Source organism: Vidua macroura, chromosome 13 (assembly GCF_024509145.1).
Source record: "Vidua macroura isolate BioBank_ID:100142 chromosome 13, ASM2450914v1, whole genome shotgun sequence".
NCBI classification, from domain to species: Eukaryota; Metazoa; Chordata; class Aves; order Passeriformes; family Viduidae; genus Vidua; species Vidua macroura.
In genome coordinates this window covers 21,248,410-21,271,782 of record NC_071583.1, presented here as the reverse complement: position 1 = coordinate 21,271,782, position 23,373 = coordinate 21,248,410, and the positions used below count along the sequence as shown (strand labels likewise).

General features: G+C 44.2%; 1 protein-coding gene across 7 annotated transcripts in view; it reads left to right on the top strand.

Annotated features, from left to right (window-relative positions):
* The window catches only part of WNK2 (WNK lysine deficient protein kinase 2), a 93,959-nt gene that overhangs the window by 58,709 nt on the left and 11,877 nt on the right, over positions 1–23,373 (top strand). For 2 of the 7 annotated variants that reach the window (XM_053989212.1, XM_053989209.1), the window contains exons 12-27: positions 496–810; positions 3,584–3,633; positions 4,273–4,438; positions 4,519–4,635; positions 4,789–4,956; positions 5,166–5,211; positions 5,388–5,504; positions 5,946–6,970; positions 8,531–8,582; positions 9,029–9,084; positions 9,158–9,849; positions 10,352–10,566; positions 11,814–12,029; positions 12,928–13,026; positions 18,486–18,530; positions 20,015–20,268. In XM_053989212.1, the coding sequence (XP_053845187.1) occupies positions 496–810; positions 3,584–3,633; positions 4,273–4,438; positions 4,519–4,635; positions 4,789–4,956; positions 5,166–5,211; positions 5,388–5,504; positions 5,946–6,970; positions 8,531–8,582; positions 9,029–9,084; positions 9,158–9,849; positions 10,352–10,566; positions 11,814–12,029; positions 12,928–13,026; positions 18,486–18,530; positions 20,015–20,268 (3,633 nt within the window). Of the gene's footprint in view, positions 1–495; positions 811–3,583; positions 3,634–4,272; positions 4,439–4,518; positions 4,636–4,788; positions 4,957–5,165; positions 5,212–5,387; positions 5,505–5,945; positions 6,971–8,530; positions 8,604–9,028; positions 9,085–9,157; positions 9,850–10,351; positions 10,567–11,813; positions 12,030–12,927; positions 13,027–18,485; positions 18,531–20,014; positions 20,269–23,373 lie in introns of those variants that run through there. The other 5 variants (XM_053989210.1, XM_053989214.1, XM_053989211.1 and 2 more) reach the window with 5 other exon arrangements.

The following is a 23,373-nucleotide window of genomic DNA, read 5'->3' as shown; positions in this document are numbered from 1 at the left end:
GGAAAAAATTCTTGGCTGTGAGAGCGGGGAGACCGTGACACAGGTTGCCCAGAGCAGCTGTGGCTGCCCCTGGATCCCTGGAAGTGTCCATGGCCAGGTTGGACAGGGCTTGGAGCTCCCTGGGATAGTGGAAGGTGTCACTGCCCATGGCAGGGGATGGAATGAGATGAGCTTTGAGGTTCCATCTATCACAAACCATTCTGAAATTATGCAATTTTTCCTTTCTTAGCAAAATCTGGCTTTGTCCCTACTAATAAACTAGTACCTGAGCAATGCACATTGTCCTAATGGTACAGAAAGAATCCTTAGCGTTTATTTGGTTATTTCATAGGAGGTTTATCTCTGTAGTTGCTACTGAGAACACCCAAACCCAATCGACTCAAACTGCAAAGTTGGAGTCCTTTCTTCATGAACACCAGTGACTTTGCTTCCTTGTCACGTATGTGTTGAGCCTTGGCGCAGAGATGTGTGCTAACAGCTCTCGTTGTGTTGCAGCCTGTGCCTGGACACACTCAGTTTGCTCTGGAAGCTGGAGCCCAGGTGCCTGTGCTGCAAGTGCAACCCTCCATGGTCATGTCACCGCCGTTGCAGCTGCAGCCGGAGCTGGTGCCACCCTGCGTCGCTCCCGAAGGCGTTCCCCAGGTCCATGGCAGCCTTGCCACAGCTGCCCCATCCGCCCCCATAGAGCCTGGCCTGCCTCTCCAGCCCTCTGCTCTGCTGCAGCTTCAGCCTGATCTTTCCCAGCCACTGGGCCAGCAGCTCCCAGCTCCCTGCTTGGCTGTCACGGCAGGCACAGAGACATCTCAAGAGGTAGAGCCTTTCCTCTGAAGTAACTCATCAGCCTCAACCTTAATCTTCTTCGTTACTCCTGTGTGAAACAGTGGGCTTGTTGCACAAGAGAGGTTATCCCCTCAGTGTGTCGAGCTGCTGCTCCTTGATGCTAGAAGCTCTGGGTCAGCAAATAATTGGCTATTCCAAATGAACCTTCATGTTGTAGCTCAGGAAATGTCTCACTGAATTCATGAGGCAGCAGGACTAAGCACCTCCTTGTCCGTAGCTGAGCACAATCACGGAGATAGAAATCAAGAAATTCTCACTGTGGGTGAGTTAGAAATTGTTCTGTAGAGTTTCACCCATGTTTTGTCCAGTCTTGTTTTAAATGTCTCAAGCACTTGTTCAACCAACCATCATTTGCCTTAAGAAACTACTCCACAATCTGAGTCTTTGTATTGTGGAAGCCCTTCATACTCTTCAGTTTGAGCCTTATTCCCATTTCATTTAGCATTGTATCCTCATGTATTGCCTGGTGTCTGCTGTAGCCCTGGGATGCCTAGATACTCATAGGCATTCCCAATTCTCTGTGGTCACAGAAGCAGGATGCTTTTTATTGTTTTCTGTATAGAATTGTCAGCTCCTCGTCTGCTATTTTGACTTTTCTTTCCACTCCCATAATCGTTTAATCTTCAGTCTTGACAGAACATTTCCTTCTCTTCAGCTACCTGTTAACAAAACAAAAGCTTTGGCATTTCTACCTGATTTCAGGAAATAAGTCTGATTTTTTTCTCCACTCCTGGATGGAAATGTCCCTCTGTGATTCTTCATTCAGAGTGGTTCCTCTTGAGTCTCTGTTCTGAGTTATGCTTCCTCCCAAAGTATGTATTTCACCTTTTCAAAATTAATCTCATGGTTTTCCCACGTTTCCACGGCTTGTCACATGCCTTGACCCCAGTGCAGCCTGAAATTCCATTGGAGATACAACTTAATGCTGTCTCCAGAAGATGCTCCGGAAGGGCTGTGCTAACACTAAAAATGGATTCTAGTTCCCCATATTTCCTGTCCTTCAATGGCAGTTTAATTCTTACTGCATCAGCGTGCCTGCTGTGATGTAGGGTGTTTCCTGGTGAATGTCTGTATCCTGTTGGTTAAGTGTAGCAGGAATGGTAGAGCCTGTCTGCAGTGCTTCACCTGCAGACTCCCCAGAAAAGCTAGGCTGAGTCAGGCATATCCATCACTCAAGGTATTCCTTCTCCAGCTGTCTTTTTTCTGAATGCATAGCTCATGGCAGGGTCAGTGCTGGTGCCTTCAGTGCAGGGTCCATTCCATTAGAGATTCTGGAAATATGAACAAATCTCATTGCTGTGCACTGTGATATGGGGGATACAAGTTCTCCTAAGAAACTGATGGCCACTGAGGCACATGTCTGTCCTTCACATCTCGTATCCCTCAGAACATTTAACCACTGGTTTGCTAATTTCATTCTCATGTCCATCTCTAAGTTAACCCCTTTCTCTCATTCACTTTAAGAAATTAAGCAAGTACCAATCCACATCCTCTCCATGCTGGTTTTCTGACGTACATTGCTAAAGTTTCCCAGACTGTAAGAAAAGTTTCATACCTGTCTATATAATCAAAACACTACATTTTGTTGCTACTCTGCCATGACATTTTTATCTCTTCTGTTGTGTTCAGGCACGTGGCAGCACTTGCACTCAAACCTGAACCAGCCAGACAAAAGAGGTTTTGTAAGGCACTTGGTTAAGTGCTTTACCAGAATGTTGGTACATTATGTCTGTGTTCTCACTGTTCATTGATGTTGCAGTTTTATTGAAACTGCATTTAATAACTGGCATGGCTTATGTATGGTGCTTACAGCCAAGGAGTGGGCCTGGCTGGTTAGCTGCAGAGAACCAGTGGGGCTGACTGGTTAAGTGACACAGAACCAGTGGGGCTGACCAGTTTCCTTCTGAGCTTTTAACCCCAGCTCATCACTGCTTGAGTGCTCAGCGTAGCAATGGCAGTCGAGGGGCTTGTTTCAAGGTGTGTGTCTATAGAAGGCTTTTATAGATGTGTTTTTATAAATATATATAATATTATATATATTTATGGGTGTATCTGTTGCGAGTGTATATACACAGCTATATACATGTATGGATGTGTGTGTCTTTGTGCATACATGGTAAGTTTGTTACAGCAGGGCCTGCAGCATTGTCACAAATTCTGTGAGAATGAGTCTACCCGATGTGAAAATCATGCTATGATGTCTGTCCCAAAGCTGCAGCCAGTGAAGAGGGAAGCTTTTAGGGGAAATTCATGTAGAGGACAAGAGGACATTATGCAAGGGTGGTGTTCTTAAATGATGAATTTTCATCTTTTGTTTATAAGTTCCTCAGAAATTTTCCCACTAAGCCAAACACAATGAAAATACTGAGTATATTTCAGAAAACTATATAAAACAATGAACCAAATTAGCAGATACATTCAAAAATAAAAGACAGTGGGTGCTGATGTGGAATTGTCCCTCAATCCGGTTTTGCCACGGTGGTGAGAACTGCTTTATTCCTTTCACCATCTCATCTGCTGTGGGCAGAGGAAGGGAACTAGCAGGTTAGTGTCTCTGAAAAAGTGGTTGGTGCCTTGGACAGAAGTGATGTTGAAAGGGTAAAATAAGACATTTATTTTATTTCCAGGTTCCAAGAACTGGTTAACCAGAATGGTTTTAGAGTTACTGGTGCCAACCCTTTCCTAAAGGTGTTTTTCATCTGCTAATATGTGTTTGCTTAAATTACTTTTTCTTGCTTTTTAGGAGCAGGCAATACAGGACAAACTCCAGGCTCTGTCCCAGAGTTGCGAAAGGTATTATCACCTCTTTGGTGTAAGAAATGCTTGCATTTTGGAGGCTGTTTTTTCTGACATGATCAGAAGGAGGAGGACTGGGAGCATGTCTAGGGAGAAGCTGACAGTGGTCTGTGTTTAGTGTGCCCATTCTGGCACCTGCAACTCTTTTAATTCCGTAGTTTGGATGCAGCATCCTAGCCTTGGTGTATGTACAGCTGTATGGAACTTCTCTTTTCCTCCCTCTACAGCAAACCTAACCTGTTTGCCCTTCTGCTGGAAGGGCAGAAAGACAGGAGGTGTGAAAAATTCACCTTAGAAAAGTAGGAACTGGTGCAGTTCAGAGAGGGACTGTCAGGGCCCCTTAAGTGAAGGGATTAGGGGATGTAGGGATATATTCAGAGTGATGGGACTTTTGCTGTGTTACTACCAGAAACATTAATAGATCATTTCCTGGTAGGTGTTGCAGCCAGAGTATGTGCCTGGTGTAGAGTAGTGCCTTTCACTCACTGAGTATCTTCCAGCTGACTCAGTTTGGGCCAAAAAAATTGCAATTGTGCCCTTTTTTGCAACCTCTCTTATAGCTTAGATGTGATGCATGACTCCATTGTGTGTGACTCTGCCTTTATTTTGGGGCTGTTCTTTCTTTCCCTTGTGAAGCTACATGAGTCCAGATGTTGCTTCTGGTAAAGAGATGAGTGACAGCTTGGAAGGAGCAACAGGAAGTGGAAAGCAAGAAGGAAAGTCTTCAAAGAAGCATAAGAAATCCACGCGTGCTCGTTCGCGCCAGGAGAAGTCCAACAGACCCAAACTGACCATATTAAATGCAAGTACAACCTAGTGGAGGGTAACTCTAGGGTTCCTTTGGCTTTGCCAGGAATAAGGGTTGTTGATCTCTGCATGCAGGTGTGTAACACAGGGGATAAGATGGTGGAGTGCCAGCTTGAAACCCATAACCACAAAATGGTGACGTTCAAATTTGACTTGGATGGTGATGCGCCAGAGGAAATTGCTACTTACATGGTGAGATGTGGCTGCCCACAGGCTCTCAGTGTTCCCAGTTGCTTCAGGCAGCTCCTTGTGTGTGCTTATTGCCTGAGCTGCCTGGCAGCTGTGGAATGAGGCATTAATAAAAAAAATTACTCTTTTCCCCTTTATTTTGATGTGGCCTTCTAGGTGGAGAATGAATTCATCTTGCAAAGTGAAAAAGAGACTTTTATTGAGCAAATGAAGGATATCATTGATAAAGCAGAAGATATGCTCAGTGAGGATACAGAAGGAGAGCGAAGTTCTGACCAGGGAGCAAGTCCCCAACAAGATGCAGATAGGCTAGAAATAAGCGAGGTAAGAAAGACTAAATACAGATTGCTAGTTTGATTCCTTTTTCTTAACAGCCAGACACTTAAATTACTTTTGCATCTTGTGTTAAAAAAAAATAGAAAGGTTTCTTAACTAGAAAAATAATGCTTTTGCTGTGTTAAACCTTACAATATGAGTGGGATGCTGGTCCTCTTGCACTGATCCATCTACTTCTTCTGTTCTTTCTTTAACAGGAGAAGCGTCAGTCTCAAATGAAGACACCTGTGTATCAGCAAAATGGTAAGAGTGCCTTTGAATTTCTAGTGGAAGGTGTCCCTGCTCATAACAAGGAGTTGGAACTAGATGGCCTTTAAGGTCTCTTCCAACCCAAACCATCCTGCGAAATTAAGACAAAGTCATGATCTGGAGACAATGGAGATTCATGTGTTTACTTGTTATTTTCTTTTCATCCCTAGTTTTGCATACTGGAAAAAGGTGGTTTATTATATGTCCAGTGGTGGAAAACCCTACTACAGATGCCCCTGAGTTTTCTCCCCCAGTGCCTCCCAGTGCCCAGCAGACAGAAGGGCCAGGTATCTCTAAACTTTATAGAAAATGTCATCTCCAGAGCTGCTGTGTTGTCTTCCTTCTGTCCTCACCTCACTCGGCTGTGATGGTTTCACTTGATTTAGTCAGAGGAAGAAAATGATTAATTTTGTTAAGCTGTGCTTTTACATGTGCATGCGCATTTACATATGATCCTGGTGTTGAACCAAATTGGGAATCTTTATCTGAGTTTCAGTAAAGTGTCAGTATTTTAGCTATACCTTATGTTACGGGGTAGCTGAAATTTTCATCACTATAGTGTCTTTTCAGTTAAATATTTTTTGCATAATCTGAAAATTCTCGTTTGGTGTACGTAACAGCTATTTGCTGGTGGGAATTGCTAGTGGGTTGTCTCTGCAGCTGACCGGAGGGCTTGGCAATGATTTCCTTTCCTTTAAAGGTTGACCTTTTGCTTGTGTTCTCTTTAGACCCGGAGCAGTCAGATGACCAGCCGGTGAGCTCTGCAGTGACAGAGGCACCTGGGCTCGGGGCTGACCAGCAGCTTCCCCTGCACACAGGGGTCAGTGACAGCCCCCTTGGAGTCACCCCGTCCTTGGCACCAGCTCCTGTTGCAGCAGTTCCTGCCAGCATAGCAAGCCAGCCAGAGTTCCCAGCTCCAGCCCTGCTGGCATCTGGCCCGAGCATCGCAGAGCCTGCAATGGCCAGCAGGGCTCAGCCAGAGTACCCCCAGCCCGGCCCCATAACCCGAGCCGTGGGGCTGGAGGAGCCCCCCGAGGCCCTGGCCCCGCACCTGCAGCCACAGGCGGACGAGCCGGCGTGCGTGCCCGATGTGGAGATTGCCTGTTGCAGCGTGGGGCCGCCCGCGGCCGTGCCGGCAGCTCTGGGGCCGCTGCCTGTGCTTCCAGACGCCGCAGTGCTGGAGCGGCAGCCGGTGCCGCAGGGGCCACACCTGCTGGAGGGCGGCCAGCCCGGTGCGGGACTCTTCGGCATCCAGCCCTTCCCTGCGGCTGCCGGCCCTGACACCCTGGGCTTGGTGGGGTCCCAGCTCCAGAGCCCCACGCAGGTGCCGCTGGCCACGTCCCAGCAGCTGCCGATGGCACAGGGTAGCACGGGGATGGCTGGGGCAGGGGTCAGCCTGCTCCAGCAGCAGAACCCCCCTGGCACCGCCGAGTCCGATGGTGAGGGCCCCCCCAGGGTGGACTTCGTGGACAACACGATTAAAAGCCTTGATGAGAAGCTTCGCAATTTGCTGTACCAGGAATATGTTCCAACTTCTTCAGCATCAGCAGGGACGCCGGACACCTCTGTGCCACTCGAACAGGGTGATAGTGAATTTACCTTATCCCCTTTTCCTGAAGAGCAAGTTCCTGCCCCAGCGTTGGATGGGAGAGAACCAGCCTATAGCATCCCGGACACCGGCCAGGAGGTGAAAGCTGCTGCTGAGCCGCTGGTGCCCCTCGTGCCCTTGGAGATCTTGCCTTGCCCACCTCTGGTCAGTCCCCCACTGGCTCTGCCCTTCATCCCCTTAAAGCCAGCCTGCAGGGCTGGCCCCAGGGCAGAGCTCAGGACTCGCTCTCCTGCGGTGGGACAGGCATAGATCTTTTGCTTCCCTAAACATTTCCTATCTCTGTTCCAGGGTATGTTACCTTTGCCTGCTGACTGCTTTGCAGTGTGAAAGCTCACTTAAATTTTTCTTGTCAGATGCATCCCAACTCATTTTTCAGAAATGCTAGTTAGTGAAAGCCAGACTTTCCTTTTGGGTTTAGAAGTTGTATAATACTTTAATTCATCTCCTCTTGTGTCCTGTCCAAACAGGCAGAAATGTGTCAATTTCTTTGTAGTTTAAGAATGTAAAACACATGCATGGTATAATCATTCTAGTTCTAATGAAGGTGATTTTGCTTCAATTTTAAGTATAAATGAATGGTTGCAATTACTGCCTTCAAAGTCAGCCTGGATAAAGCAAACACTTCAAGTACCTTTGCCTTGTCCACATGCTGCAGCCAAAGGCAGACATTCCATTGGCAGGAGTTTCTTCTGTTTCCTGTAATAGTTTCTTTTGTCTTCTCCTGAGCTTGGTAGAGCAAGACTGCCACGGAAGCCTCTAAGGAAAGAGGTAGCAGGCAGTCTGGGTTACTCTGTCTCAGTTGAGCCCCCATGTTAGGTTTTTTCAGATAAAATTCCAAGTTTATGAAATCATCAGATTTGCAGCACATTGTGCTAGATCACTATCTATTCCAGGCCCTGGCACAGGTTACGCAGAGAAGCTGTGGCTGTCCCATTCCTATCAGTGTCCAGGGCCAGGTTGGATGGGGCTTGGAGCAACCTGGGATTAATGGAAAGTGCTCCTGTACGTGGCAGGGGAGGGAATGGCATGAGTTTTGAAGTCCTTTTCAACCCAAACCATTCTGTGATTCTATATCTTACTCAAAAGTAGCATTTCTGGAGACAACTCCATCCCCACTAGCAAGGCTGAGCCTGTTCTGTGTAGCGTCAGCTGGAGGGACTCTTATCAGCTGCTTGAGAGGTGCTGTATGGTATAGGAAAGTAGCTGTACTGGAGTGACTTTTTAGAGCGTCTTGTTTTCTAATGATAAATGACTTTCTACAGCAAACCAAATTCTCTCTCTGTGAAAGGTGCTATGTCTCTCTAGTAATTGGAATTTGTCCTGTTAAAATCTGTGCCAGTAAGGAAAGAGACATAGAACTTCTGAAGACAGACGTATAGATGAGGAATGTGTAGTCTGGCTGGAAAAGCAAACCAGAACAAAGCTCCAAGCGTGTGTGTATATATATATATATATAGTATACTGGGTTTCAGTAGCTTGGGCTGCAGTTCCAACTGTGATGCTGCCACTGCTTAATTTCTTCCAAGGAAAGAGGAAAAAATGGGGGAGTTGGAGGCACGACTTGAAGGCCATTTCCACAGGCATGTGAAATAGTTCAGTATTCACTGATAGTGCCCGGGCAACAAGGGGAAGTGAGGGAAGGAGAGCACATTCTGCTGTATGAGTGAGACTGAAATTGTGTTTCTTTTTTCCTTTTACTGAAAGTTGAACAAGCTGGAAATCACTGGTGTGAGTGCTCATCCCTCAGAGGCAAGAGGTGGGTCAGCAGGCAGAACAGGTAATGCTCCTGTGGCCATCCCTGCTCCGTGTCAGTGGGTGTCAGTGGCAGGAGTGGGGCAACAGCCCGTCCATGCCCAGCAGCCCTGTGTGTCTCTGAGACACCAAGGACACCAGAATAGTTCAGGCCCAATGTACCATGCAGGTTTCATTCTTCTTCTGTTTTTCTCCTTAAGCATTTTTAACTGAGTAATGAAATTCCACACACCTATTATTATTTGAATTCACAAAATCACGAGATCTGCCAACCTGCAGATATTTTATATCACCATTGCTATTGCCTCCTGCATTTTCAATCCTGTATTACAAAGACTGGGGTTTTAAATTATTCCTTAGTGGTACACTTCAGTTTATCACAATAAAACATTGGTTTTTATTATATTAAAGTATTCCAGACATAAATATTTTTTCCCAACTTTAAATCAGGTCCAGCCACAAGCATTGCTTCAGCTCCTGCTGCTCCAGCAAAAGGCCTCCTTCAGGTAACCAGAACTAGGAGTGGTTTTCTGCTTGATTGTTACAGTTCCTTTTGTTAAGCTCTCTTATTTTTTCCAGGTTGCACCTCTGTCATCAGGCACAGCACCACAGATGGAGACTTTCCAGAGGAGCAAGGAGGCAGAGAGGACAACTTCGCCCGCACACGCAGAGAGCGTAATGCGGCAAGCGACAGCAGATGGGGCAATGAGTAACTTCCACAGGGAAGGCTCTCCGGGCTCTGTTTCCTATGAAAAACAGGCTGAGGCTCAGGAGAGTGGCATGCCAGCCAAAACCATTGGCAGGTTTTCAGTCATCAGCACGCAGGATGAATTAACTTTAGCGGCACCACACTGCTTGAGGTTCTCAGCCCCCCCGGACGTGTACCTGGACGAGCTGCCCTCCAGCCCGGACATGAAGGCTGCTGTCCGCAGGGTCCAGACGGCCTCTTCTGTGGATGTCCTGTGTGACCAGGCCTCGAGCGACTCTGCCGATGAGCCCTTCCCGCGGCAGCCCGCAGCTGCTGCGGCTGCACAGCTCTCCCCCCCGAGCAGCAGCACAGCCACGGATTTAATCAAAAAAGCAGCTGCTTTTCTGCAGAGGTCTGCCAAAGTTGGCTCCCCTGGCCCAGAGTCGCCCAATGGGCAAGGTGCGAAGATTCCTACCATCAACATCACGTCCTTCCACTCACAGTCGTCCTATATGAGCAGTGACAATGACTCAGAGTTTGAAGATGCTGATATGAAGAAAGAATTGCAGAACCTGAGAGAAAAGTATGTTGGGTTGCAAGTAATGTGAGGGAAGCTTGTGTTACCATACCTTAGCAGCAACTCAGCTTAGGATGAGCAGAACTGTAAGGAGTAAACTGATTCTAGGCAAATCAGGCATTGCCAGGACCTTCCCCCACCTTCCTGCTTTTCATCACCTTATCTGCCAGTTCCAGTTAGAAGAATAACTCATAGAATCCCAGAATGTTTTGGGTTGGAAAGGACCTTAAAGATCATCTCATTCCAACCACTGCCATAGGCAGGGACACCTTCTATTATATAAAGTTGCTCCAAGCCCCATCCAACCTGGCCTTGGAGCCAGAGACTCCCCCTTCCAGGGATGGGGAGTCACCACAGATAGATTGTTGTAGCTTTGCATACTTAGGGATGAGCAGCTGATTGTTTTATAACCAACAACTGTTTTGTTTCTTCTTTTACAATTAATTATGCTGCCAGGATATGGTGCTTTATCAAATACATTGCTAGCAGAATCCTTTTATCTTTTTAGGCATATGAAAGAGATTGCTGAGCTGCAGACGCAGCAGAAGAACGAGATAGAGGCACTGTATATTCGCCTGGGGAAACCCCTTCCTCCCAACCTGGGCTTCCTTCACTCTGCCCCACCAAGCAGCCGGCGACGAAGAACCAGCAAAAACAAATTGAAAGCTGGAAAACTCTTAAACCCTCTGGTCCAGCAGCTAAGGAGCGGAACATCAAGCACAAGTAGGTAAACTAGGTGCTTCCCTTCACCTGTTGTTTGTATCAGTTGTGGCTGTGCTGTGTGATGTCTGGGACTGCTGGAAAGGATGGAGTTTTTGTTGATTTTGAGCTGGCATGCTTTTGGACGGGCTTGTCCCAGGTCCTAGTGGCAAGCCATACCTACCTGCTCTGCATTGGCTACAGTGCTTGGCAGAGGAATAACATTCCACTCTAATTTGGAAAACAGCCTGGTTACATCTTCTCCATTCTTCAAATGCAATTTACTAATGTTTGTATTCACTTCTTAGGTGCTGTTATGCTGTATTGATTAGGTGTTGTATCTTGTTGTTGTTTCCTTTTTTCTCCAAGATGCCATATATAAAAGATGGGATTGCATTTGCTCCCCTGAAGGATGGGAAGGAAGGATGGGAGATAAAGCATTTACAGAACTGTGGTGGATGCTTGGACCATCTGAAGTAGTGTGAGATTTTCACACAGCACTACAGTCTTGAGTTTTTATCTCTTGGAAAAGTACAAAAATATAATTTACCTGGGAAATAGCAATAAACCCCAGGCAATAAATTCTGTGGCCCATCTTGAGACTGAGTGCTTTTGCCCACAGGGACAGAAGCAGTGTTTGATACTGTCTGTACTTCTATATCTATCTAGATTATTATATATTGATACTTATCTGTAGATAAATGTCTCTATCTGTACTTTTGTCTACACAAATATCTCAGGTAAAGAGGCTTAAAAACCAAAATACCTTTGCAATCATGTGTTACATGAATTTATCAGTAGAAGTATCTAACAGTGGCAATGACAATTATACTCAAATAGCTAGTAATAAAAAGTTCCTTGTGTCTTTGCTGAAACTTTTTATTCTTCTCCATTTGCTTAATTTCACCTTTGGTGTGGGAAAGCAGACCTCTATGTCCTGTTTCGTTATTCTGTGTGTTCATCCTCCTCCTCTGCACCCCAGCTCTTTTATTCCAGCAGTGCTCCTTCTGAGGCATCTGAAAACAGAGGAGAAACTGTAAAAATCAAACCTGTTCCAGGAGCTTCTTGGAGAAACAGGATCAGTGATAGGAGGTGTGGATTATTTTCTGGTGCAGGCTGTCCCCATAGTCTGTGCTCCATCCAGTACATCAGAATGGTGAACAGCTGTTCCTCTTGGGGTCAAGATACGGATTATTTTTAGGCAGGGATTTTTTATTCAGAGTTTTCCTAGCTTTTGCCATTGCATGTGTTGTGTTTGTTTGCTCTTTCAGGTTACCTTTCAGACTCTAAAGACTCGCCCCACAAAGAAAGCAGTAACTCGCAGCCGGGCTTCCCCGAAGCCGCCGCGGTGCCTCCCGGTGCAGCCCCCGCCTTTGGCAAGGCTGTGCAGACCCAGCAGCCCTGCTCTGTCAAAGCCTCTCTGTCATCTGACATCTGCTCTGGCCTGGGCCCCGATGCAGCCGACGCCAACACAGGCTCTGGCCAAGGTGATTCTTCCTGCCGCCTGTTTCGTGTCTCTTCCAGCACGTGCTAAAAATTAGTTCCCTTCCCTTAGGCTTGAACTTTTTAGGAGTGATAGAGGAATGTGAACCTTTGGCAATCCAAATTACTGGCTTATCCTTAAAAAGAGTATTGCAGTATTGTCAGCAGAGCAAAATTTAAGTATCTTGCTGAGTGTTACCAGCACTTGAGAAGGCATGCCCCAAGACATCCCTAATTCTTAGGAAAGAAATACCTTTCAGTTTTGCCAGCAGTGGTTTTATCCTAATACCTTCTCTAGAGTCTGCCTTACAGATTCCTGAGAAAATATGAATGGAAAAACAAATAAGATAGAAAAGGCTAGGAGAGTGTTTGCTTTGTTTCATTTTTTTAGCCCCTTGATTCTGGTATAACCCCAAGTTCCTCATTATGAACTACCAAACCGTCTTGGGCATGAGAGAAAATAAAAATTATATGAAAAGTAAACCAAACACAGGGGACCAAGTTATGTTTCCTTTCTATGAGGGGTTCACTTTGTGCATAATTTTGGAGTCCAGCCACAGGACTGTGCTCCCATGACCCCAGTCCTGAGACCTCTGTGTATTGCCCCTGTCGTAGGCTTTGATTGATCTTGTTACCATGCATATGGGAAGTTCCAATGATGATTAAAATACCTTCCTCTCATTGCACATCCTGCCAAACTAATCTACAAAATATCTGTCCTCTTCTGCTGTTATTGCATCCTTTGTGTATGGTCAGTGAACTTGCTCCTCTTTGGCAGAGTTAAGAGGGAGATGTGGAGATTTAACTAACAAAGCTGATTTGACTGATGGTTTAGGACATCTGATCACAGCTACTTGTACTTTATAAGTGTCTTTGTTTTCTTCCCTTTATATTCATTTACAGGCTGGACGGTTTTCCACCAAACGTCTGAGAGAGTGACCTATAAATCTAGTAGCAAACCTCGTACCAGATTCCTCAGTGGACCTGTGTCTTTGTCCATCTGTTTGTATTTGTTCTTTTGTATTTTATCACAGTCCATCTTTCTTTTACCCCCTTTTCCCGATTCCATGGTTTATATCTCTAATATGTTTGGCAGGATGCCTCTTTTTCTCAACCATCTTTTCTTTCTTTTTCTCTTTCTTTTAAGTAATCATCATGAACACACCTTATTTATATTAATTTTTCATGTGAAAGCTTTTTTTGCACTGCTTTTGGCTCATGCCTGGGCACCAAAAGCATGTGTGGAAGATCTCATCATTTATTATATATAGCCTGATGATAAATTTTACCCTGGAGTTATCAAAGCTTTTGTACTTTATGTTCTGTTGAAGTAATTTTATTTGCAATGTGGCAAATATATATGTCTGCTGTCCCGGTTCCAGCGACAACAAAACGAAATCCATCCTTCTGTAGACGAATGGTCTCTTTCACACATGTTTGGACTCTGAAGACATGCATGTAGCAAGCTGATACAATTCTAGAAGGTCACTGGAGGGTATAACTTCCATACAAGGGCTGTATTAAATCAATATACAGTACTGTTTATATCCACTCTATTTTCTTTAATTTTTTTCCCCGCTCTTTGCATGTGGAAATGCTGAGACAACAGTGCTCCAGCTAGTTCTTTCCAAATCTGTGTCCCAGGTGGGCTTTTCCCCATGCAGTCACTTTAATTTAAGTGAGCAATTTTTTTATGGAGTCATAAGGCGCAGGAAGATCTGGTTACTCTAAGGGAGAGTCCCATCAACTTTTTGTGTAAGCTGATCTGGCTGAAGCACTTGACTCAGTTTATTTTCTTATGACCTTATGTGACCTCAGAGATGAAGTCAATTAGCAGTTCATCAAAGCATAAATAAGTAAAAAGCAATATCAGATATTTAGATGATACTTGGAAATGGATTGCTAGGATCCAGGAGTTTTGTCTCAAATAACTGTGCACCTTCTATTTGCGCCCTATTTGTCTGATTTCTAAAGTAATTGGCAATTCCACCAAACAATATCAAGCTATTTAATGAAAAAATTAAGACTTTTTTACCCAATTGTAGATGCTGCTTTTTAGGCAAACGGATTTTGCTTGTACAATAAAGATATGTTGTGCTGAACAGGTACTATAGGCCACTTACATATAACCTTAGAAGGGCTGATAATGTTTTTGAGAAAGTGTTTGGTTAAATAACTGTGGGTTTACCAGTAGTATCAGATCTCTCCTTGGAGTTCTGCACTGTTCATTACTATCCAAGTGGGTCAGGTCAAAGGCACAAGACCACTCCAATACACTCCTCCTAATTTATGAATAAACAGTGTTTTAAGAAAAAATCTCGAAATTTTTTCTTGTTTGAGCTCCCTGAAAGCACAAGCACTCATATGACTGACGTTTACAGAATTTATTATCATCTAAGCTTTTAATGACTGGTGAAGTCATGAGACAATTTTGCATTTAGGGATTTTTTCTGAGAACCTGCGGCCAATTCTCAGCTCCCAAATATTCCTGTTTGGTGTTATAGTGGCCACAGTAATTTCTTCTTCTGCACATGTAATTCCCAGAAGATGTTTCATTAATCTTCCATGGAATTACTATTCAGTAGGATGCAAAAAGTCTGGGAGATGGCAATTAAAAACAAGTGTATTAAAAATGTTTGGGTGCATGGATGTTGTGAATGAAACCAAGGGAATATGTAAATCCTTTGAATCGTGAAGTTTCCTCACGCTTAAATGACTCAGCATGACTAATTGCTTTCTGTTGTCAGCCCATGTGCTCTCTCGGGTTCTGGGTGAGTGCTGGGGGAGGTTTGGCCTCCCCCGTCCCTGTGTCACACCAGGAGATGGGTGCAGTTCAGGCACTTAATGTGACATTGCAATCCTAGGTGGATCCCTAAGGGTCCCATCCTGAGAGCACAGCTTGGCTGCCAGGGGAGCCTCTCACCTGAGGTGCCTCTCACCTGGGGAGCTTGGCAGGTCCCCATGGCTGAGCTGTGGGCAGGTTGGGTGGGGCAGGAGGCTATTCCAGCTTGATTTCCTGTGAGCCCAGCAGGTGGGATGTGTGTGTGAGTGCAGGACTGGGGCTGTGTGCATTCCTGTCCTTCCCCAGGGCGGCTGGGGCTGGGACAGCAGCTGGCAGGATGGACAGCAGGAAGTTCTGTGGAGCTGGGATCCAGAGCAGCTGTGTCTGGAGCCTCAGGAAGAGCAGTGCTTGAGGAAGGCCAAGTTGGATGGAGCTTGGAGCAGCCTAGTCTAGTGGAAGGTGTCCCTGCCCGTGGCAGGGGTTTGGAACAAGATGGGCTTTTAAGCTCTTCCAACATAAACCATCCTTTGATTCTATTATTTGAAGGTGATGATGTTGGCAATACCATCTGGCTCATGTTCCTTTCCCTCTGGAAAGGACGTCAGTGGACCCAGCAGGCAGGCAAAGCCAAGCACTTGCATTAGGTGCTAAGCATGTTTGCATCCACACCCCATCCCTGGAAGTGTTCCAGGACAGGCTGGATGGGGCTTGTAGCAGTTGGGATAGTGGAAGGTGTCCATGCCCATGGCAGGGGATGGAACTAGATGGGCTTTAAAGTCCCTTCCAACCCAAACCATTGTAAGTAGGAGTCCATCCTCTGTGCAGTTGTACAGGACTGGGACATGGCTGTCCAGTGCCAGCAGCTCAGTGGCACCTCCAGACAGTTGAGAGTCCTGTGTCTATTCCATAAGTTAAGGTTTCCCTGGTATTTTTTGTTTGAGAGCTGCTTGGAAACACTGTGTTGCATTTTCAGAAATGCTCTGAATGTTTGGTTAAGGAAAACCAGCCCCTTGGCGAGGTGGGATATGCCAGCAGGAGACCTGCTGCACTGGCAGAAAAGTTGGTGACAACTTTAAAAATAAATTTTCAGATGGATTAAAGACAGTATCACAAGGACCTTGCTCTGGTTACAAGATCCATTGGACTCGAACACTTTCACAGTGTTCTCCAGGGCATTTTGATTTGTTGCCTATGTCCAATATTGACTTCACCTTTGTATGTTTCATGAAATAAAATATTTTTTATGGGCTTTGGCATAATTTTATCCTGAGTTTCTTTCCTGGGTTAAACTGCAAGGGTGCCCTAGGGAAGAGTTTTCACTGATCGCGAGTGGAATTTTCAAAGCTCCATTTGGCCTAGGCTTGGAATCTTGTGTAATGCAATTTTTGCCAGGTTCATAGCAATTCATATACTGTATGTGCATATGCAATTATGGAAATGGTCTAGCAGTTTATTGCCATTTCCATTTTTTTGTAGCTTTCCAGCTTTTTGGCAGCTGTTAGTGCAAATATGGGACAGTGGATTTTTTCTGTTCTGTATGATATAATAGCTATTTAATTCCTCAAATAAGAGATCTGGAATTGGAGGTAAAATGCTCTGCTGAACTTTCACAGTCTTACATTAAATCTTAATTATGATTCATCTCCTTAACTTTACTGTTCTTAAATGTGTTAATTTTAGCAGTAATACAATTAATCAAGTAAATTAGATCTACAAAGTGAATTGTTAATTGAATTTGAGTTCATAACCAGCTGTTGCTGGTAACTGTCAGTCCCTGCTTGAGGCAGTCTCACCGCTTAGGGAATATTTCCCATCTCCCAAGCCCCACACTGGAGTGATGCTGCTGGAAAGAGCAGCTCTCTTCTCGGTGCCTGACTCTCCTGTGATATTTTCCTCAGAGCTGGAGCCCCTCATGCAGGTGTTTCGTGAGTGTGTCAAGAATTGCAGCTTCTGTCGCTTCCCTGGGTCGGATTTGACACCTGAGGTGCTGGGAAACCTGTGCCTGGGTGTACAGGAAGCAGAGGGCTTGGCAATGAATGTGTTTTTACACACATTCAAGCATGTACTGCAGTCAGCTGCCTGCTTTTATTTCTCGCAGGCAGGTGCTTTCCATTTGCATTCATATTGTGCTAAGAAGTGCCTGTTACTGCAGGAAATAGGCTCTAGGATTGCTGCTGTGGCCACTGCCTTCGAGGGGACTTGTTTCCATTGTGGGAATTGATAGCTAACTTTGGGATAGGCAAGGTAAGGTATATCTGAGGGAAAAGAAGGTAAAAGATATAAGAATGCAAGACAGATGGTTGAGTTGTGAATGTGACTGTGTTTGCTATCTGGGCTTTGAGATGAAAACTGAACTTGGTCTTGCTTGTGTTGTTGTAGTCATGTCCTTCTGATTTTCTCAGGGTAGAAATCCATATGAACAATATGAAATAATAAGAAATTCTTTCAAAGCAGTCTTCTGTTCCTCATGCCACCCATATCTAAGCACAAACATCTCTTCTCCCTTACTTCCTCTCTCCCTCGTTTCTTCACTTTCTCTTCCTCAGTCTCTGACTGAAATTGCTTTCTTCTCCTCTGAAGTCTCATTCAGGGCCTGTGTCAGCCTGGACCTGCAATATCTGAGTTTAAAGCTGCATTTTTGGCACAGTAACAAAATGTTACACCACTGTTTACTCTAGAGAAAAAGCACACCATCCTCTATCTTACTTTTTTGCCCCAGTCTGATTTTGCTCATGGTTTCAAGTGCTTCTTCCCAATGAACCCACCATAGCCCATGTCAGACACTCATCCCCCCCATCCCATAACAATATTCTTCTTATCAAGTCCAAAATACCTTTCAGGAAATTTTGGCACCCAAATAGCAACGGTGCCGATGTCTGGCAAGATCTGACAGTCGAGTTGGGGTCTCGGCACACTTCTAGCACTCTGCTATCTATCAACAGACTGTAAAATCATGATGAATGATGGAACGAGACAATAATGAAAAAAACAAGTAGTTTAGTTAAATTAAAACTCGACTACCCTGACGGATTAATTTTCTGCACTCGGACAAGGCATAAGGGAAACTCATTCACAGTTCCACTCAGTTGAAGTTCAGAGTCTCACATTTAGACATAAATCCTACAAATAAACTATTTGGAAACAATTGGCCTCAGACCTGCAGAACAATGTATCTTTTTGGACTTGTAAAACAAGATTTTTGGGGTTGTTTTATGGTTTGTCTTTGCAGCCAGACTAGCTTGACTTGTTCCTGAAAGCATTTTTGGCCTCCAATCACAAACTAAATTGACTTTATTTCCGGCATTAATAGGAAACAAATCAACACCTTCTATTAGGAAGCCAAGGCAATTTGGAAAAAAAATAAAAGAAAATAAGTTTAAAAAAATTTTAAAAACCAACAAACAAAAAAAAATCCAAACAAATGCATCTTTAAGTCACGAGCCCTTGCTTTTGGCATGCTGTGGTACTTCCCAAAGCTTTTGAATGGCTGCACATTAAGAAAGGTTTGAGCTGTCCAGTTATTTAGGCTTCCTTTACTCACCTGAACTGCTGACTTTGTCTGTCCTTTCTTGCATAATAACTACTTTTTGATTGCTTAAAAGTACAGAAGCTTGTCCGTCTGATTTGCTGTGTTTAGTCTTACCTAATTCTGTGTGTCTTGTATTGTTTTACCTTGTAGGGTCCACCTTGAAACGACTATGTCTAGGCAAAGATCACAGTAGTAGTAACTATCCCATTTTTGTTTATCAGTATTTCCTTCATGGCATGGGATGTTCTTTGCTTTTTTATTATTATTTTTTACTAAAAGCTAGTTCTTTAGTAACTAGAGCTGATGCACTTAGCGGAAGCTAGACTGTATAAATTGTGATACTTTGAGAGTAATGCATGTGCTGTGATGTCTTGAGAACCTTGCATGCTGTAAGAGAGTCGTGGTGTTCTGTGTGTGAGACCGTGCACGCATGCGGCCAGGAAACTGGGTCCAGTGTCTGTCTCTGAAATACACACCTCTATATGACTGCAGTTCTCTGCTGGAGGAATTGATAGCTTAAAACCATTCCAGCCCCCTTGAACTGCATGAAGTAATAAACACCAATTGAAGAGCTTTCTTCTAAAAATCTTTACTTTTCTCACTTATACCCCAAGAAAAGGAAAAGGAGTTAAGCGGTATTCACTTAGAAGTGACATTGCAGGTTGAATGCATGATCATTTAAAGATTATTAATGTATTTTATATAACTGTAAGACTAATTAGTGTACTCGGTTTCATTGGCTGGTAACTGATTAACAGAGGAAATATTCCATGTTCATGTTTGCTTATATAATCATTTTACTACAGTTCTATGAACTTTTTGCTTGGAGAGATGGTCTTTATTTCCAATCTTTAGCTGTCTCAAGTATGTTAGCTGAGAAGTTACTTTACATTTTCTACTTAGGTCAGATTCACACTCCTTCAGCTGCAGTCCCATGCTGAGCTTGCTGTGTCAGACTTGTAGTCACTGAGCAGAAAAAGGACAATTTTTTTTTTTTACTAGTTCTTCTAGAAAGAAGTGAACATACCAAATTAAATCTCTATCAATACTCTTCCTGATTGCTTTTATCTATACCAAAAGTTCTCTATGTTTGTCTCAAACAGTCACCCTGCCCACTACATCCTCTCTCCTCTCTCTTCTATACTTTCATGGTCCTGATGGGGTTTTTTCCCCCCAAAATACACAAATAGCCATGTGAATGGTCCTGGCATCATCGAGAAAGGTGGTGGGCTCCCAGAGGAGCAGGAATCAGCCCTGCCTGTAACCTCTGTGACAATAACATTTTTCCAGGAGGACAGTAAACTTAGGCAAGTGAAATGAATGGTAAATTCATTTTTAAAATGCTTGCAGTGTTAGCAATACATCCCACCTCCCTCTTCCTCATGGTTGTGTCTGAGGAGATGTTTTATGGGATGTCAGCTTTATAGGGCTGCATTCCTGGCTTTACTCCCTGTCCCTAATTTCACCTAAGACAAATTAGTAGCCAAGGTAACATGATGTGATAGAAAATGCAAACCCATTGGACTTGGACCATTTCTTTAAGCAAAGGTGTTCTGCAGCCAGGAAGGGGAGGGTTAGAAATCTGAAAAGCCAACATTGGAATGGCAGTAGGTGAGAAGGGCTTTGAGCTGCAGAGGTGAGGCAGAGACACCATCTCAGCTCTCTGTGTGATTTTCCAGGATCCTCGACCAACAGCCTGGTGACATGTCCTGAGCCTCTCCCACAGTCAACACTACAGGTTCAGGCCAACAACAGTAACAACAAGAAAGGGACGTTCACAGATGACCTGCACAAGCTGGTGGACCAGTGGACGAGCAAAACTGTTGGAGCTGCGCAAACAAAACCTTCTTTAAACCAACTGAAGCAGAACCAAAAAAGGCAAGACATGGAGCCAAAGGCTAACCCCATGCAAACGCAGAATGAGACATGTGGAGTAAGTGGCCCTCCTTGAAGGACATACCTTTTGCTATGTGTCTGACAGCCTTTGCAGAACTCAGATGTGGATGAGGACATAGACTAAAATTACTCCAGATAAATGCTTTCTATAAATGTCCAGCTCGTTTCATTCAGTACTAAATCAATTTTTTTTTAATTGTCCTTTGGAATAATCTTAAGGGATATATGGGCAGCAATATATATATATATAAATATATATTTTAAAATTCCAAACTGCTTATTAACAGTGATGCAGAGCAATACTCCTATTGTTATCATCTGTTGCTCAACTTCAGTTTCAACTATTACTAAAGTTTTCTTTTTGATGTTTAATATTAACCTTCCTCAGAGCAGGGGCTGGTGCCTCTGTACTTGGGAGTCATTGTTTGAGTGGAATTGGAGTGAGTCCTGTGCTGGGAGAGGGGACAGCTGGGAGTGTGCTGACCCTTGCGTGTTGGACAATACTATCCTCAGAAATGCTTTCAAAGTATCCTACAACAAATAGGGAACTGGAAAGCCCCCATTGGTCCCTTTATGTTCTCAGCAGCAGGACAAAGCCATTGCATCGTGTCTGCGTTCAGTGCTACTGAGGGCTGATACAGAGGCAGCACAGCAAGGAACGAGCACACATCCAGAGTCCCAGTTCACCATTCTGGCCCAGCCTGGTCTGGGTTTCCAAACCTCTTCCTTCTCACAGTTGGAGATTCTTTGACTAGTAATTTTTGCTGGGTTAATTTTCTTGGAAGACTGCAAATTGAGCTGAAATAGACGAAAATAACAGTGAGGAGCTATTTTGTAATCCCCTAAAAGCAAAACAACTAGATCTGGATAGCAAACCACTGCCTTTTTGGGATGTAGAAAGAAAAAATCCTGTAACAGTAGTAGCTCTGTAGCTGTTGGTGAGGTTAAATGTACCAAAGCAGGAACCTCACCAGTGCGTCTGCTTTGGTACCTGCTGCTTCCTGAGTCAGTAAATAATCCTTTTACTCAGTAATGCTTTAACCAGCTCAGGAGTAAGCAATGTCTACTTAAGACCCTAACAGTTTTCATAAAATAAGTCAAAATTGGTGCTAGTAAACCCAAACTAAAGATTTCCATAAAGGGGCAAGGAGGGCACAGATTTTGTTAAGTCACTTCTTACTTTCTTGTGATATACTTTTTGCAGCATTTTGGTGTCTTTCCCCTGAGACTGCTGCAGAAGTTTGAAGTATTAGATGTGGATGTTTGCCCACCTGTATCTCTGGAGAAACAAGTGGTTATTTTACGTATTCAAATCACCTGTTAGTATCAATTTAGGGTTGATTTTGCCTCCTGCAGTCTTGGTGTCTCTGTCTCAACGCCTGTGGAGAAGGCAGTGTGTCACTGTGAGAGCAGCAGGAATGTCCCTGTCTCAGTAGACTGATCTTAGAGGGTTTGTGTCTTTCTCAACTGTGGCAGTTGTTCCAGAGAATCAGCAGAGCTGACTGAAGTTTTTTGGAGGTGATTTACCAGGAGCATGGAGAGGCTGGGATTCCCTGCTCTTCATTTTGTGTCATTCCTGTTGTGTGGAGGAGTGGCATCAGCTGGAGCCCTGGGGTGGTATGGGGCATGAAGGCCTTGTAAAGACCGTGCTGGCTGCAGCAGAGATGCAAGGGCAGATAGCAAACACTCCTGGTGTAGCTTTTGTTGAGTGTTTAGCCATGAAGATAGCACAGGATGCTGCAAGTGGCAGGCATTATATAGAAGAGTTTGATAAGGGTTGGTTTGGGAGTTCAGCATTATTTTGCTGTTTGTACCCTCTGAAATTGACTCTAACGGGGAAATTGAAGTTGAGGGAGAAGAGGGCTGCATGGTGTTGGGAGAGAAATGGCCAAAGGAGGAGGAAGGGAACAGCATGAGAGGACTCCTGGTGTGGACAGCTGTACAAGTGACCTGTGTATTGGAGGGATGAGCTCCACTGGCAGATGTCCATGTGCTGAATCACAGCTAAGTCAACTGGAAAGACAAAAAGAACTTGGAAAATCACATAAAGGATGGAAAAAATAGCTTTCCAAGAGAGAAAATCTGAAGCTCAGGCTGTACTTCTTCAGTTCATCTGGTAACACCGTCTTTTGTCGCCTCTTTTGATCAAAAATGCCTTTTCAAGAAAAGAATAAGGAGCACTAAGCAGATTTCCAGCCCATCAGAGAAGGTTATAAGGTTTTATGTTGGAAATAAAGGCTGGATAAGTAGGAAACAAGGTGATTCTTATGCTTTTTGTGTTTTGTTTTTTTTTTTTTTTAAACTGGAACAAACTGGTATGGAGCTGTTAGGGTGGGCTGTCTCACATGGGCGTAGTTTTGGGAAAAGCTGTTGTTTTGGGAAAAGCAGTCCCTTGTGATGGTCAGAAATGAGGAGCTGGGAGTGGCAGGATTTGTACCTTCACTTCTGCCTTGTCTCTGGGGATTGTTGTAAAGAGAAATGCCTCCCTAAAGGATTTCATACAGGAGTAGGAGTGAAGGGAGTTGTCCCACAATGAAAAATACGCTAAACAATAAAAAAACCCCAAAATATTAACTATACATTTAAATAGAAAAATACATTTTTTACTTTAAAATTTTCTCTTACTGTTCACCCACTGTTATGAATATGCTGGGCAGTTGTGTGGCTGACTCAGAATCTTCTCTTTCCCCCTGGAACAGAGGACTCACTCCCTGAGTTACCTCTTTTTACTCAAGACTCCTACCATTAGCAGCAAATTGTTTGCTGTGAATAAAATATATTATTTTTTTATCTAAGTGAAAGCTACTCTTTAAGGCTGGAAATAGAAGAGAAACTGGTACTGTGTTTAATAAGAGTGAGTGATTTTCTTTTCATCCTCTGCCATCAGAGGTGTAGACAGCAATAATGTAATTGGGATGTGAAGGAAGACTTCATATTCTGCTTTGTTTCTATGGAAGTTACCTGTCCATTTGCCTGCAGATCCTGGTTGATCATATTAGAAATCTGGGGGAGACCTTTCAAAGGGGGAGGAGCCTTCATCCAGTTGTGTCACAGGAGCATTGAAATGTTCCTTTTCAAAAGGTTTTATGAAGCATGGAAATGCAGGTAGATTCTCATCAGCAGCAGTCTGAAATGCAGTAGG